Source organism: Barbus barbus (assembly GCF_936440315.1).
Source record: "Barbus barbus genome assembly, chromosome: 1".
Lineage (NCBI taxonomy): Eukaryota > Metazoa > Chordata > Actinopteri > Cypriniformes > Cyprinidae > Barbus > Barbus barbus.
Genome location: NC_136729.1, coordinates 41,475,873 through 41,491,005, shown reverse-complemented (window position 1 = coordinate 41,491,005; position 15,133 = coordinate 41,475,873). Strand labels below are relative to the sequence as shown.

Below are 15,133 nucleotides of genomic sequence, written 5' to 3'. Positions count from 1 at the left end.
AGCTTCCAGATTTATACAATGTTACTTTTGACAAGAAAAAGTCTTATCTTTCAGATAATATCCATTGTTTTTTAGGAAATTCAACAATAAATGTTGTTTTGGCGCTCTGTGATGTGGCGAGACAGATCGCTGTATAAACACCTCAGTTCAAACGCCTCAGTTCCTTTATACTACTAGTTTTAACGTGAAATAAACGGACATCTCATGCCTCGTAATCGCTCAATCTGTTTTTCAACTGTGGAAAGATGTCAATAAAACAGCTTTAAAATAAAATGTCACATAACATTTAATTTTTCCTCAGGCAAGCCATCAGTGTCCATAGAGAAGAGCATTTTGCAAAAAATTATATACTCATTATATTTTACTTTACCTGTTACCTGTACTTTACCTGTCTTAATTATTTAATGTGTTTAAATAAATCTGTTATGAAACAAATTATGACAGCCACTGTATAAATGAATATATTTCAAAAACAAAGAAAAGTTTTATTACTTAGTTCAGTCAGGACCACTCTGTTCGATGTCAGAATATTGTAGAGGTCCTGAACTTTATGTTTGGCGGTTCACTTCTGAGCTATCCACAGGCAAACCTCACTGAGGTTTAAACCCTCCCTGAAGCCTAAGCAATTGCCAGATATTTTAATATGCACAGTAATATACACAAAGTAGAGTAACACCGTACTGTGGATAATATTGAACTATTGAGCAGGATAGGTGATATATCTCCGTGGTCAAGCAGTTAAGTGATCATGGATCTGCATGAGGAGGAGTTGGGGATGGAGGAGGGTAAGTGCGTGTCTGTACGACAGACAATGGCAATTGTGAGTACGGATGATCTTATATATCTTATTAATTGTAGGGTGAGGAGTTACAGTCAGCTGATGCTGCTGCAGTCACGCCGTGGTCTGCCTGAACTATGCTTGAGATCCATTCGTCTCTCAAACTAGATAAGTTAATTTAAAAACTGCATTACGTGCAATTTATGTTTGTATAAATTTTTTTAAGTTGAGTGTTGATTATTAAATTTAAATCGTAATTTAATTAAATTTTTGGGCTCTGTTGTTAATTGTAACCTTAGTAATGTAAAAGGGCTCCCTATAGTTTAGAGCATAAACTGAAGTAGATTTTTTTATTCCTAGGAAAACTGTAATTATAATTGAATTTATTTAAATAAATTCAAAGAGCAATTTAAGTAAGCCACTGTTCAATAAAAAAAAAAAAAGTTTTGTTTAGTTTTTTCCTCCTGCTGTACCGAAATCATACTGAACTGTGATGACAAAAACGATGTACACACCGAACAATCATGTTTGTGTACTGTTACACCCCTAGTGTATATATAGAAATAATCAACACAATTATTAGTGAATGAGACCCAGTATTTTTATTCCCGAGTGAACTATTGCTTTAAGACTGATGCTGGCTGGCTGACCTTGCTGACGTGCTGGTCATTGAAGCTGTGCCACTGGCTGTCACTGAAGGACTTAATGCAGGCGTAGTAGTGCCCACCTGCAGCACTCCCAGAATGCACCATGACTGAGAAGAGTTCAAAGGTCAAGGAGCTCTATAAGGGAGACAAGAAAAAGCATGTTCGTATCTCATCTTCCACAGTTCAATACAGTACTTCAGCATTAGGGTTCAGAGAGGACATGAGGTGACCTTTGGTTTGAGCACCCGCTCTGCACTGCTGGTGTTATCTAGACAGATGCCCTCGTCCACAGCATCATCCGTGGAGAAATCATTGCTCATCTGGTCACTGTGGCAGCTTCCTTCATTCTCCGCCCCACTGTCAGTGCAGCTCTCTGTCTGAGGTGATTTCTGCAGAGTCAAAACATGCAATAAATGCATCAAAATGATGTGTGATGTTCAAAACTACACACGCTCAAAATCCACTAGTGGCAACCTACCGGTCTAAGGAAACACTGACTAATAAGAAATGTTCATCTATCCAAAAACAATGAAAACAAAAAACAATGGCAGAGTGCAAAAGAACAAAACTACTTGTTCTTGACAATCATTCTTAAAAATGCAATGCTCACAGTATAAAACACTCAAAAGCTGATCACACTAATCTACAAGTTTGTTCTTGACTAGGGATGGGAATCATAAAACATCTGGCTCATCTCTTCATGATTCATGTTTTCTGTGACAATTCCTTTAAACCGAATTAAATAGGAAATGAGAAATTTGACTCTTATTATACTTGCTATCCTTATCAAGTCTGTTGCCAAATGTTGAGATCAAGTCCATTTTTTTAGTAGTGCTTTTCAAAGCAGCTTTACAGAAAACCATGATGTTAATATTTTTAATATCTTCATGCCTTATAGTCACATTAAGCAGATCTAAGCTGGGTGATAATATAGATTACATTTGGTGACGATACAAGCAACCAAGCAGTTGAGATAATGCTATATACTACATCCCACCATGAGTATACTGTATGTATGCAAATGAAGCAGGGCATACTTATATAGCCAACTTTATATACAGAGCTGGGTGATAACAGTTACATTTCATTACAAAATTAAAATAGAAGGCAGAGGTTTGCTATATAGTATATATCGCTTTATGTGAGTGTACTGTACTTATGCAATCCAACTTTTAAAGGGTCATGAAATACAGAACTACTTTTTCTGAGAATTTAACAAAGGTGTGTGTTTTGCACATCATAAAACTATTATATAATTTGTATATAGGAGTAAACTGGTTAATCTTGAGCCGTTTTTTTTTTGTCTTCCAGATTTAAAATCGACATTGGGCTGACAGCACAGGTAGTGATGTGGCAAATGACTGTAGCACTTTGATGATGCATCGGTGTCACATAGTTATTCATGAGACTGCATGTCCTTATGCTATGAGAAGCCAGTCTTTAAAACTCAATGATATAACCAATCAAACAGCTTATATAAATAAGCCTTAAAAGTTATTAAAGGTGCAACAGCGTGTTCATAAATTTCAAATGCACATTTTCAACCAGGTTATCACTTAGGTCTGTTCACAAAATCAGAAACCATCTCCTTGATGAAAACTAATCACAAATGGTTACTAGAGACACATCTGGGATGTTAACAATAGGGTTAAAGACGGTAGATGAGATCATCAGTTCATTAATTATGGACTCAATAAGGATATGAGCACTCAAAAAAGAAAGAATTAAGCCCCGTCTCACCTCGTCCTCGACGTCGATGAAGGGGCTCATGTCCAGCTCCTCTGGGAAGGTCATGCGGTCATTGAGTTTAATGCGGTGCATAGTGGTGTAATCAAAGTCGAAGCGTTTCAGCTGCAGAGTCAGCAGGTATGGGAAATGGAGGAATCTCAGACCCTGGAGACAAAAAAACACCGTATAAGAAACTGAAATGTGGTAGAGGAATTCATAATCATCATCTGTGATCTGAATCACCTTGCGGGCATCACATTTCTTTTTGCAGCGCTCACAGAAGTATTGGTTGGGACCGTCGAGAGTCTCAGGCTGGATGAAGGCTTGCAGGGCTTCTTCCTGTTCGACATAAAATCAGTGGACAATGAGGACAAACATGTCGATCAAAATTTCAATGAGTTTGTCACTAAAGAACTATTTAGACAATAACATCAGACTGCTGTTTTTTGCTCCACTGTCATTTGGACATTGCATTTGACATTTAGTACCAGTGCGGTCATCGTTAACAAAAACTAAAACTATTAAACTATTGTTTTCATTAACTGAAATAAAATTTAATCTAAATATTAGGTGAAAAACTCATCAAAAATCTAACTGTGAGATTAAATTGCTTTGGCAACAAACTGAAACGAAATAAGTTTAAGTACCACAATTTCTAAAAGGGAAATAAAAATTTTAAATTAATTAAAAAAATAGAAATATTTACAACAAAAACGAATAAAACGGACAGATGCATATAATATTAAAACAAAAAACTGAAACATAAGTAGTATATAATTCAAAATTTAAATAAATACCATAATAATATATAAATAATTTAAAATAACACTGTTTAGTGCTTTGAATGACAATTATTTATAAATATATTCTGACTGGCTGTGGACTCTGTTTTTTTAATGTACATTTTATCAGAAATAAAATCAACAAACTGAAAATGTTGTTGGCATACTGTATAAGACAACTACAATTTACAATTCCTTTACAATTTCATTCTGCATCTGCCAATCATTTATACTGCAAAGGCTACAAAAAAATGACCATTATGACAGCCAGACGCACCACGCTGCCAAAAGCCTGGTTGGCCCCGAAGGGCCTGATGACCAGAGGGATGTCCAAGTACGTGTCAATCCTCCAGCTCTCATAGCCACACTCCAAACAGCGCACATAGTCCTTCAGTTTGCCCTGGTAAAGCTGATTGATCAGGTCAGCCTGGAAAAAACAAAAGACAGTACATCAAAACACTTTGCATACACCACTAATCACAAAACTGTTCACTAAACACTCACACATTCAGAACGAAACTTACAGTCAGCCCAACACTGTTAAAAGGAAAAAAAAATCATGCAATTAGAAAATTGTAAACAGTTTTCTAATTAGCAGAATTTTTCCTATTATAAATGATAGTATTAGCATAATTTGGGTGAAAATTTGAGTTGAAAAAGTGAAAATGAATTTCCGAATGTCTTTGGTATGTGACGTGCATTAATGACAGCAGAGCTTCAGCTGCATGAGCTCTACAACTGTGTAAAGCCACGGTCACAATAGACTTTGAGCATCAAAAATAGTTTTGCATGCTGCAACAGTTGTGATATGACGTCACGCTGTGCAGCTTCTTTTCAAAAACTTAAATTCAACAAAAATTATAATATATCTAAAATGTAAAAACATACAATGTACTCCACTTTTCTGCAGAGCTGTAGTTTCATATTTATGTTCTTTTAAATCAGATAGGAGGTATATCGATCTGCCGCTGGTCACACGGTGTCACGTGATGCGAATTCGCAGGCCAGAGTTCACCAAGCTTGAACTTTGCTACACAGTGAAATATCTTTGCACGGGCTTGCGTTTCCGGTATAACGCATTCACATGCGTATGAATGGAAATCAATGGAACGAAAAGTCTAGTGTGACCGCGACTTAAAACCTGATCATCATGTTCTACAGCATGATTAGAGAATGAGCCAAAAAGAATCTTGTGCTTCAACAGAAGCAAGCACATCTAACCATAATACACATTCACTTTATGTAATCTTAAAACTAAAATCATTTTGAGGTTTAGTTTAGAATCTTTTTCAATTACAGAAAAAGAAACTGTGGGCCAAAAGCTGTGACACACCAAGGCATTAGTCGGTTATCAAGTAATGTTAGGCCATCATTGACTGTCTCTCCTGCCAGTTTTTGTAATGGTGGCTTTTCAGCTGATTGGGCATGTCAATGCTTGGGAGCCATCGGTGAGGGGTATCTGCATAAGTTGAATATCCTTGTTTCAGTTTCCAATACGCTAACATAACATGAATGTATGAAAGTGAAGACCAAATTAACAACATGATTCATATTGGAAAAACTGTTTGCATATCTGCAGTCTTAGTTTTGACCAAATACAGAATACTGCCACCTGCTGGAATGGAGTGTTATATCCTATTATTCAGGGCAGTTGGCTGTTGGCTTTTAGTCTCTGCAGTGTTCAGCTTTGTTCAGGACCAGACGCAGGAGATGTGATGCGACAACAGAGTCAGCTTTCGTCATTGCTAGTTCTTAGATATCCAATTGGCTGGCATGTCAGAACCTTAATAATTTTGGACCCCACTATAAACTTAAACCCCAAAAAAGAGGTTGAGACATGTTTTAATTTCAACAACTAGTTTTGCCAACTTACTGACACAAATACAGAGATTTAAAGTCTTACAGCACCCAGCTTAGAAGAGAACAATGAGCTGAGTGTAGAAACATGCAAACCTGTGTAGAAAATCTGCAGAATTCAGTGCTTGGCCCCTGACCCAACCCACACTGAATGGGTAAAACCCACCAGTCCAGACTTAGCTGCTGTTTACACAGCAGAGAAAAAAGCTTGGAACTGCCTAAAATTATTTTTATTTGACTCAACACTAGGTCTTTTGTCCTAGTCTAGAGATCTCATTGGTTATGGATTAGCATCATGTGACGAGGAGGCGGGACTTGCATCACATACCTGCTCAGTCTGTTTCCACTTCTGCTCTAGTGCATCAAACATGACTCTGCAAAGCTCCTGGACGTCGTGCTGCTGCCAGGCTGCAAGACAAACAAGGTAAAGAGTTTCACAGTAATCAAGACTCCTCCTGCTATCTGATCACAGCAGCGTTAATGTGGGTAAAGTTTCCTAAAGGGATATTAAATGAAGCCTCGTACCCTCACTGCTGTCCCAGCCAAAGCTGCGGGTCACGTCTGTGGTCTCGATGGCGCGCTTCTTACTGGTCTGCAGAAGCACAAACAGCCTCTGGAGCTGGTAAGGGATGCTGTTGACCGGATCCTCCTCCAACTCCTCAAACTCCCAACTGGTGCAGAAACATTAAAAACACAGTCGGGGTTCAAAACTCTGATTTAACCATTTTTGCACCAATGATTGCAGGAACTCTGCTTTATGTTGGTGTGTTTCTTAAATCTATTTCATATAAACTAGTTTACCACTAAACTTGACACAGGCTACTTACTTGTAGAGTGCATTCCTGAACTCAGGGGTCATGAACAGGGTCTGCAGGAGGCTGTTCAGGTAACAGGTCATTGCTTGGTTGACCAATCCAACATAACCTTGAAAGCAGAGGTTACAAGACAAATAAATCTATGTGGCAAAGTTGGCATGTTCTTCTTGGCCAATGCATGTTGAAAGAGGGCTACCTGTCTCTGATTTGTTAAGTATGGAGGAGTACGAGTAACTGGGGCTGCTGTAGTCACTGCTGCAGCCGACAGTACCATCCCGCGGTAAGGGTCCAATGAAGCGATCCTGAGAGCTGTCATCAAGACCACTGCTGTCTGCTGTGCCAGATTCATCCTGTAAGAGTTACACATGAATAATGCTGAACGTGCAATGCTCACCATCTAGTTTTACACCATGCGTGACAAAATTAAGATCTCATGCCAAAAGGATATCAAATTAACTCTCATTCTTTTATCAAAATTATTTTTCTTATGATATTGCATTCATATTGTGTGGTATCCTTCATTTTTACTGGAAATAAATAAGTCAGGAAGCCACAAGGGTAACAACCTGTCTGAAAATTTGTTACAAGCACTTCCTATTGGCGCTTTTCCACTGCATGGTACGGTACGGTTCACTTTTGAGAGGTTTTCCCACTGGGTACAGTACCTGGTACTTTCTTCAGTACCACCTCGGTTGAGGTTCCAAGCGAACCGTACCGTTACCAAAAGGTGACGTGTAAACTGCTGATCACTGATTGGCTGGAGGCAATCGTCATTATAACTGAACTTGCGACACGAGACACAACAGACCCCCTAGATTTAAATCAGCACAGCCAGAGAAGGATCGAACACAACTGTTTTGAATGAGCGCACCTTTTTTTAGCAACCAAAAAATGGCTATTTCGTTGTCTGTTGAGGAAATACAGACGTTCCTCTCATTGATAGCCGAGGAGCGGATCCAGAGAGAGTTTGATGGAGCGGCAGTCACAGCAGTAGAGGCCCATTCCAAAGCAGTACTAAACTGCAGTGGAAACGCAAACCGAGCAGAAACGTGCCATGCTGTACTGAGCCGAATCGTACCACGCAGTGGAAAAGCGCCATGTTAATTTTCCTCTTTAAGATGAATCGCTTCTTGTATTCCTCAATTGCAAGTGGCTTTGGATAAAAGTGTCTGCTAATGAATAAATGTGACCTGGATTCCAGATCAAACAGTAGGAACAAAGATGTGAAACTACATTTTTTCCCCTACTTGAAGCTTTCTTTGCACTTTTGTTCAAATCTAAATAAAGATTATAGAACGAGACAACAATAAACAGATAAACAGATTGATAGATAGACAGACAGACAGACAGGTCATTAGATGAACAGAACTATATAGATAGAATGACAGAATGACAAAGACAGAAGGATAGATAGAATGATAGACAGATAGAACGAGCAAACAAACAAATAGACAACAAATGACAGAACAGATAATAGACAAACAGAAACAACAGATGGAATGAACAAACGATTGATAGAACAAATTAATGAATGACAGATTGAAAGTTAGAACGGATTATCGAACGATAGATAAAAATGTAGAACTATAGATAGAACAATATGGAACATTAAATAATTAGAATTATGTAGACAGAACTACAGAATGATAGAACAATGCATAGAACATAGACAGAACGATAGATAGAACAGTAGATAGTACGATAGATAGAATGATAGAACGACAGAACTACAGATTGATAGAACAATGCATGGAACAATAGACAGAACGATAGATAGAACGATAGATAGATAGTACGATAGAACGATAGATAGATAATTAAACCAATAAAACTATAGATAGAATGACAGAACTACAAAATTTATAGAACAAACGATTGATAGAACAAATGAATGAAAGATTGAAAGACAGAACGAATGATCAAACAATAGATCAAAATTTACACAGAACGATGGATAGAACATTAGACAGACCAAACAATAGATAGAACATAAGACAGAATGAAAAACAGATTGAAAGTACAATATATAGATGATATTTATTTTTTGTTGTTGTTTTCTTTGTTTTGTTTAGTTTTTCAAACCCAGTTAAATTGCTGATATGGTGACTCACTGAAGCGATCTGAGGCTGCTCCCCGTCCTTGTCTGTAAGCTGCAGGAAATTCCTTTTCCCCGCCTCAAAACCGGACAACACCAGGGACATCTCATTGGCCTGGTCCAGCGAAGCCTATAGGTGCAGATTTGAGACATAAGGAGGGGGGAGATAAGCGAGGATGAAGAGTACATTCAGAAAAACAAATGACAATGTGAGACAAGATGTTGTCTGGAACACAATACAAAGAGCAAGTCTAATCATGCAGAAATACTGCCAAAAAAAAAACCTTCAGAGAAAAAATAATCAACCTGATGTACTGCAGATAACCCACATCTCGTCCCAGGATTCAGTTAGTGTGGAAGAAAAAGCTGTGCTACCTGAGGGACAACATGTACTAACAATTTAACCACAGGTCTGGACGCGCTAATGTTCCGCTGGCGGGGAGAGCAGCGTGGGTAACGGCAGAAACAGACCCTAATCCACTGACCTACTCTGAGAGTTACCTGCAGTGACAGGCTCTGTGCTGGGTCAGCGCTGGGATTAGTACACAATTAGATGGAGAATGGAGCAGAGTCCATGACACAGCTCCATCTAATCATAGCACTGCAGAGGTGTGGTAAAAACATGGCTCTGACGCGGTCTGTGTAACGTCAGGTGTGCATTACACTCATGTTCGGAATTAATAAAAAACTAATTATTTGCATTATTAAAGGCAGGAACACACTAATGACTTTTGCCCCGGTTTGCAGTCTGGATGAGTCAACACTAGTTGCCAAAAGTCAGACAGTCTGCACATTTAAAAGTCATTTAGTGTATTCCAATTTCCATCCTTAAGAAAGCAGAAACTAGCAAGCTATTAGGAGCAATTTCAGGTTGGGCTTGGTCTTACATTGACAGTACTGGTCGGGTTAAATTTCAAATACCCATGTATACCTCTAGTACACAATACAAACCTCCAGTATATGTGAATAATTCATCCATAAACAGGGCATATTCATTCATTATTACTACATGGGTGAAGTTGTAAATAAAACAACGATTACTGGATTGTTTCGCCAAAAAACTATTATTTCAGCATATCTATTTAAAAGTTTTACATTTCATTCATTTTGTAATTACTTGTGAAATTTACTAGCAAAACATTAAAGTAAATCCTACACCAAAATGTTTTCATTGTACTGCTGTTAAATTGTTCAGTAACATTTTTTAAAGAAATTTCTACTTTAAATCAGCAAGAAAAGTGACAGTAAAGACATTTATAATGTCACAAAAGATTACATTTCAAATAAATGCTGTCCTTTTGAACTTTCTATTAATCCAACAATCCTGGAAAAACTGATTATTTTAGTTTCAACAAATATTAAGCAGCAGAACTCTTTTCAGCATTGATAAGAAGAAATTTTTCTTGAGCAGCAAATCTGCATATTAGAATGATTTTGGAAGGAGCATGTTAAACTAAAACTGCAGTAATGATGTTGAAAATTCAGCTTAGTCATCACAGGAATAAATTACATTTTAAGTATTCTAAATTAGAATGTAGGTATTATACATTTTAATAATATTTCACAATAATACTGTTGTATATTTACTTTTTGGATCAAATAAATGCAGGCTTGGTGAGCATTAAAGACTTCAAAAACATTACAAAATCTTACAGACCCTAGCATTTTTGTAATTAACATTATGGCTCTATTAATTATGAAAGCATACATTACATTTTCTTTATGCACAATAAAATATATTTTAATATATATTACATGTTTTTGAGTAATCGAACAAGAGTCTTTGTGTGTTTTATGGAAGGATTCTCACCATGTCGCCATTGTTGGTCCAGGCCAGGCAGAAAGTGCCGTTCACATATCCAGCCTTGTGAGCCACATCCTCGTAGAGTTTGTTGACGGTGGTGGAGGCGGGCAGGTTGAGCGTCAGCTTCTCATTAACGGTCTTGGCATTGGTGGTGTCCTGCACTATACACAGCACTCTCGGCTCCTCCGCTGCACTTTCAATCTGTAAATGCACAAACACATACGCTGAGTTTACTTTAACCAAGCACACACATCAGTTTAAGCTGAGCTCCAGTACTAAGAACTTCCAACAGACAAGACAGTAAAAAAGCAATAGACAAGCAAAGTGCAACAGTCTTCTTGTGCCATGCAATACCATCAGAGACCTGTGTAATCATCTGACCGTTATGTAACATCCTGGAAGACATGGTAAGCTAGGAAGTATGTAAACACTTCAACACTGAACTCAAATACTACAAAGCTACTTATGTTAGATTTCCGCAATCCACCATGAACATGAATAGGGGGAAGTCGTGGCCTAATGGTTAGAGAGTCGGACTCGTAATCCAAAGGTTTGAGTCTTGGGCCGGCAGGGATTGTAGATTAGATTAGATTCAACTTTATTGTCACTGTGCAGAGTACAAGTACAGAGCCAATGAAATGCAGTTAGCATCTAACCAGAAGTGCAAATAACAAACAAAGTATATAAATAGATATAAAAATGTGTATATATATTCAGTTTTTATGACATATAGTGCAAGTTATGAGGTAGATGGGGAGAGACTAGCTCAGTGCAAATGACTGTACATACAACTTAGGTTGCAAGGAAATATAAACAGAAGGTGCATTATAAAGTGAGGTATGTAAGTAGCATATGTTTATATATGGCCAATGACCTTAACGGCCTCCGGAGGTAGAAATGTGCAAGGGAATGTTCAAAATGTCAGAATGTGCAAAACAGCAGGAATAAAAGAACATTGTGAGTGAGGAGTGCAGACAGGTTGTTGAACAGTGCAGTATTTTTTTTTTTTTTGTAGGTGAGGGGAGTGAATGTACAGCGCTCTCTCCACCCTCAATAACATGGCTGAGGTGCCCTTGAGCAAGGCACCGAACCCCCAACTGCTCCCCGGGCGCCGCAGCATAAACGGCTGCCCACTGCTCCGGGTGTGTGTTCACGGTGTGTGTTTGTTCACTGCTGTGTGTGTGCACGTTGGATGGGTTAAATGCAGAGCACAAATTCCGAGTATGGGTCACCATACTTGCCCATATGTCATTCACTTCACTGAACAAATCAAGATTAAACAAGTCTAAAAGCTTCGAGCAAACCTGACTGACTAATCAATAAAAACCGTAAACAATCATATTATTAAACATAGCGACACTTGGTTAAATGTAACTGCAAAACTAGCTCAGAAAAGTGAAGTTATGGCTTCACTGTTCAAATGAGGCCATAGTATGCAGTCAAGGCTATAATGTGGACTCCATGACTGGTGGTGGTTGGTTAATTGCATGTGTTGTTTACAAAGCAAAACCATGGTCTTTTCATACGCTGTCTGAGCGTCTGCTAAAGAAATGATCATGTTACCAAAAGCGCTGAATGAGAATACCAAGAATGATGCAAGCAAAACACTTCTACGTATGTTTCTGATGGGAAAAGCATTGAAAATAACTTTTAACCACTTTACAGACAATCACTTTTTTTTTTTTAACTGTGTTTTTATTAAACTTGTTATAAACATACCAATATACACATACCATTTCAGGCAATTACATTTTTTACACTATATACTCAAATTCCCAGCTTCCAGGAAAAATATTACTAACTGGGTGAATCTCATCGAGCTTGTCAAAAAACATCACTCTAAAATAAAAAAATATAAGATTTTATATATTTTAAAATATTATATTTTGGATAAAACAGTAACAACTAGCTATTTAATTTTTATTAGATTTTTTCCCAATTATTTTTACACTACATCCTCAAATTGCCATCTGCCTGTAATAGTGTCAAGCCCAGCTGTTTTTTTCCTGACGTCTTCATTTGAGAGTTAGTGTCAAATGAATCACCATGCTGTAAACGCACACACACGCCACACAAACACAGCTACCTGTGAGAACCCTTTGCATCTCCTCAAAAATACTCTGCCTGCAACTCCAAAAAAATGCCCTGATGAAAGAACAACAACACACCGTTCAAGAGAAGTCAAACCAGCCCCGAGCGTAAGGCTGAGCATCACGATCTGAGCCGTGCTGATGTCTGATATCTGTTAAAGGTTAATACGCAAGGGAAGAATAGAGATCTAGAGGAAAAAATTGAAGATACCACTGTAAAAGGCACACAGATGTCAACACAAGCGGGGGCATTATCAGATTACAGGGTATTTTTATCAGGGATAATATTGTTAGGTGCTCACGTGAAACAGGTTGGCCTGTATTCATTATAACAAGGTGCAAAGGGCTACAAGATCTTTATCTCTGCGAAGACTTTCAACGACGCAGGGATGGACGATGCATATCAAATATCCATGATATATTCATATTTTCTTTTTGATATACCATTTTAACCAACACTATAAAAATCGCAAAAATATTTGTGATTAGTTTCACCCAAAATATTTACAGAAGACTGTGGTATTTTACAGATTTTATATGTGTATGTATATAAACATACAGTATATAAAATATAATATTATAATAATATATATAAAACAGGGTTTCCACAAATTTTGACCAATTAAATACTTATTAAAACAATAAAATAATATACAAAATAAAAAAAAATCTAAAATAATTTTTGCAGCCATTTATATGATGACAATTTTTAATACAGATTTCTGGAGGGAGCAGTTTTCAATGTCTATGTCAGGTATCCTTTGAAATGAACTAATACACTTGTAAATATGTGTACTAATATTTTTAAATACATACCAATATTTATTATTCCTTGAGGCTGATGACCAAAAAATTGGTTAAACGAATAAATAAGTCTATTATTCTGAGTTGTGCTGTCATATTAAATTTTTTCACATTTTGAAGTAGAACATAACATGAACAATTTATATTCACTATAGAAACGTCAATGTCTTTTCCATTATTTCTAAAATGTATTAAGGTGCATGGAATTTCCAGGTCTGACAAATAATTTTTAATATTTCCAGGTTTTCCAATGATGACTGAGGAATATAACTTCCTATACTGCCTATATAGTCTAAAGCAGAGGTCCCCAACCACTGAGAACTTTCGGGGGAAAATGTGTATAGATATGATGCTGTTATTTATTGTGCGTAAGTGATTGCTCTAATTATTCTGTATTTTTGTTAGATTTCTCTGATCTGTCATATAGGCTATTAGGGTTTAAACGGATCACAGTTGATCCGTGATATATGGACCAGCGCACACAAGAATAGAGACATGTTTCAGACAGCGTGGCATACCAATTTGTTTCCTCTTTCATGTATCCTTGCGTTTAAGATACATATGCATGGGGATTTGCTGTTATGTCGCAATACTGGAAATATTTCTGTTTTAAACCATAAAGGCGAGCCGATTGATATCACACAAGCAACGTGCAAACTTTGCGCAATAGTGCCGATGAACATCTTAACTTCTGTTATACAGAAAGTGAAAGTAAAAAAAAAAATGCTGCATTAACAGCGCATATTCTCTCAGAGACGACAAGAGACTAATCTACTTCAACATGTGCTGATAACAGCATAAATGAATAGACCTGTTTTAAAGACCCCATCCACAACACACCCAGATTATTTACAAAAACGTAACCGGTCCGTGGTGTAAAAAGGTTGGAGACCCCTGGTCTAAAGGGTTAAATACTGTATATATATATATATTTTCAGTCAGAAACTGTAGCTACATGTATACTTCTACACATTGGGACTAAGCAGCCCAGCGGATCAACATTTCCAGGCGTAGGTTCCCAGGTTGGATGCAGACCTGAGTTGTAATTTAGTTCATGTTCTGAACCCGTGGGGGTGTGATAAAAACGGTGAGCTTGTGGTGCAATGTGGATGACATCAATAGCTAAAGTGAACAAAGATTCCAACCTGGCACACAGACGCCAGCTGATGGAAAAAGAGACAGAGCGAGAGAGACAGACTGAGAGAGAGAGGGGCCACTGGGGCCTCAGAGCACCTAAATCAAAGGCCCAAAGCAAGCCTGATTATTATTCAGGGAAATTACATGCATTGTTTGTATAGGTTGACTTTAAAGAGAAAGTCACCCAGCCTGCTTTTATTCTACATTGCAGCTCAGAAGAAAGTGGTGACAGTCAGTAAAGGCGGATGTTACCCCAATGAAGCCACCTTTGTTTACCTGTTAACATCTGCGTTCCTTTTAAAGAATGCGATGTGGGCAGCAAATCACAACACAGCACTGAAACTACAGAGCTTTTCATTCATTGGGGAACTTGGGCAACTGCAGCACTTTGGATTCAGGAGTTAGTATTTATATTGACATCAGACTAGTTTTGGAGTCATGTACACTACCATTCAAAAGTTTGGGTCAGTAAGATTTTCTCTTTTTTTTTTTTGACGAAGTCTCTTCTGCTCACCGATAAACGATAGTGTATTAATAATATTTAAATACGAAAGTATGTTAAAGACATAAAATACAAAAAGAAAAAAGAAAATAAA

The 15,133-nt window shown here is 37.5% G+C and overlaps 1 protein-coding gene across 2 annotated transcripts in view; it reads right to left on the bottom strand.

Annotated features, from left to right (window-relative positions):
- The window catches only part of LOC306874220 (ubiquitin carboxyl-terminal hydrolase 47-like), a 35,098-nt gene that overhangs the window by 16,970 nt on the left and 2,995 nt on the right, over positions 1-15,133 (bottom strand). Inside the window, exons 2-12 of one of the 2 annotated variants that reach the window (XM_079424101.1) lie at positions 10,513-10,707; positions 8,719-8,832; positions 6,804-6,957; positions 6,620-6,716; positions 6,318-6,463; positions 6,121-6,200; positions 4,213-4,362; positions 3,397-3,492; positions 3,166-3,318; positions 1,656-1,814; positions 1,429-1,560 (exon numbers count right to left, since the gene is read on the bottom strand). In XM_079424101.1, coding sequence (XP_079280227.1) covers positions 1,429-1,560; positions 1,656-1,814; positions 3,166-3,318; positions 3,397-3,492; positions 4,213-4,362; positions 6,121-6,200; positions 6,318-6,463; positions 6,620-6,716; positions 6,804-6,957; positions 8,719-8,832; positions 10,513-10,707 — 1,476 coding nt within the window. Of the gene's footprint in view, positions 1-1,428; positions 1,561-1,655; positions 1,815-3,165; positions 3,319-3,396; positions 3,493-4,191; positions 4,363-6,120; positions 6,201-6,317; positions 6,464-6,619; positions 6,717-6,803; positions 6,958-8,718; positions 8,833-10,512; positions 10,708-15,133 lie in introns of both variants that reach the window. The other variant, XM_079424100.1, reaches the window with a different exon arrangement.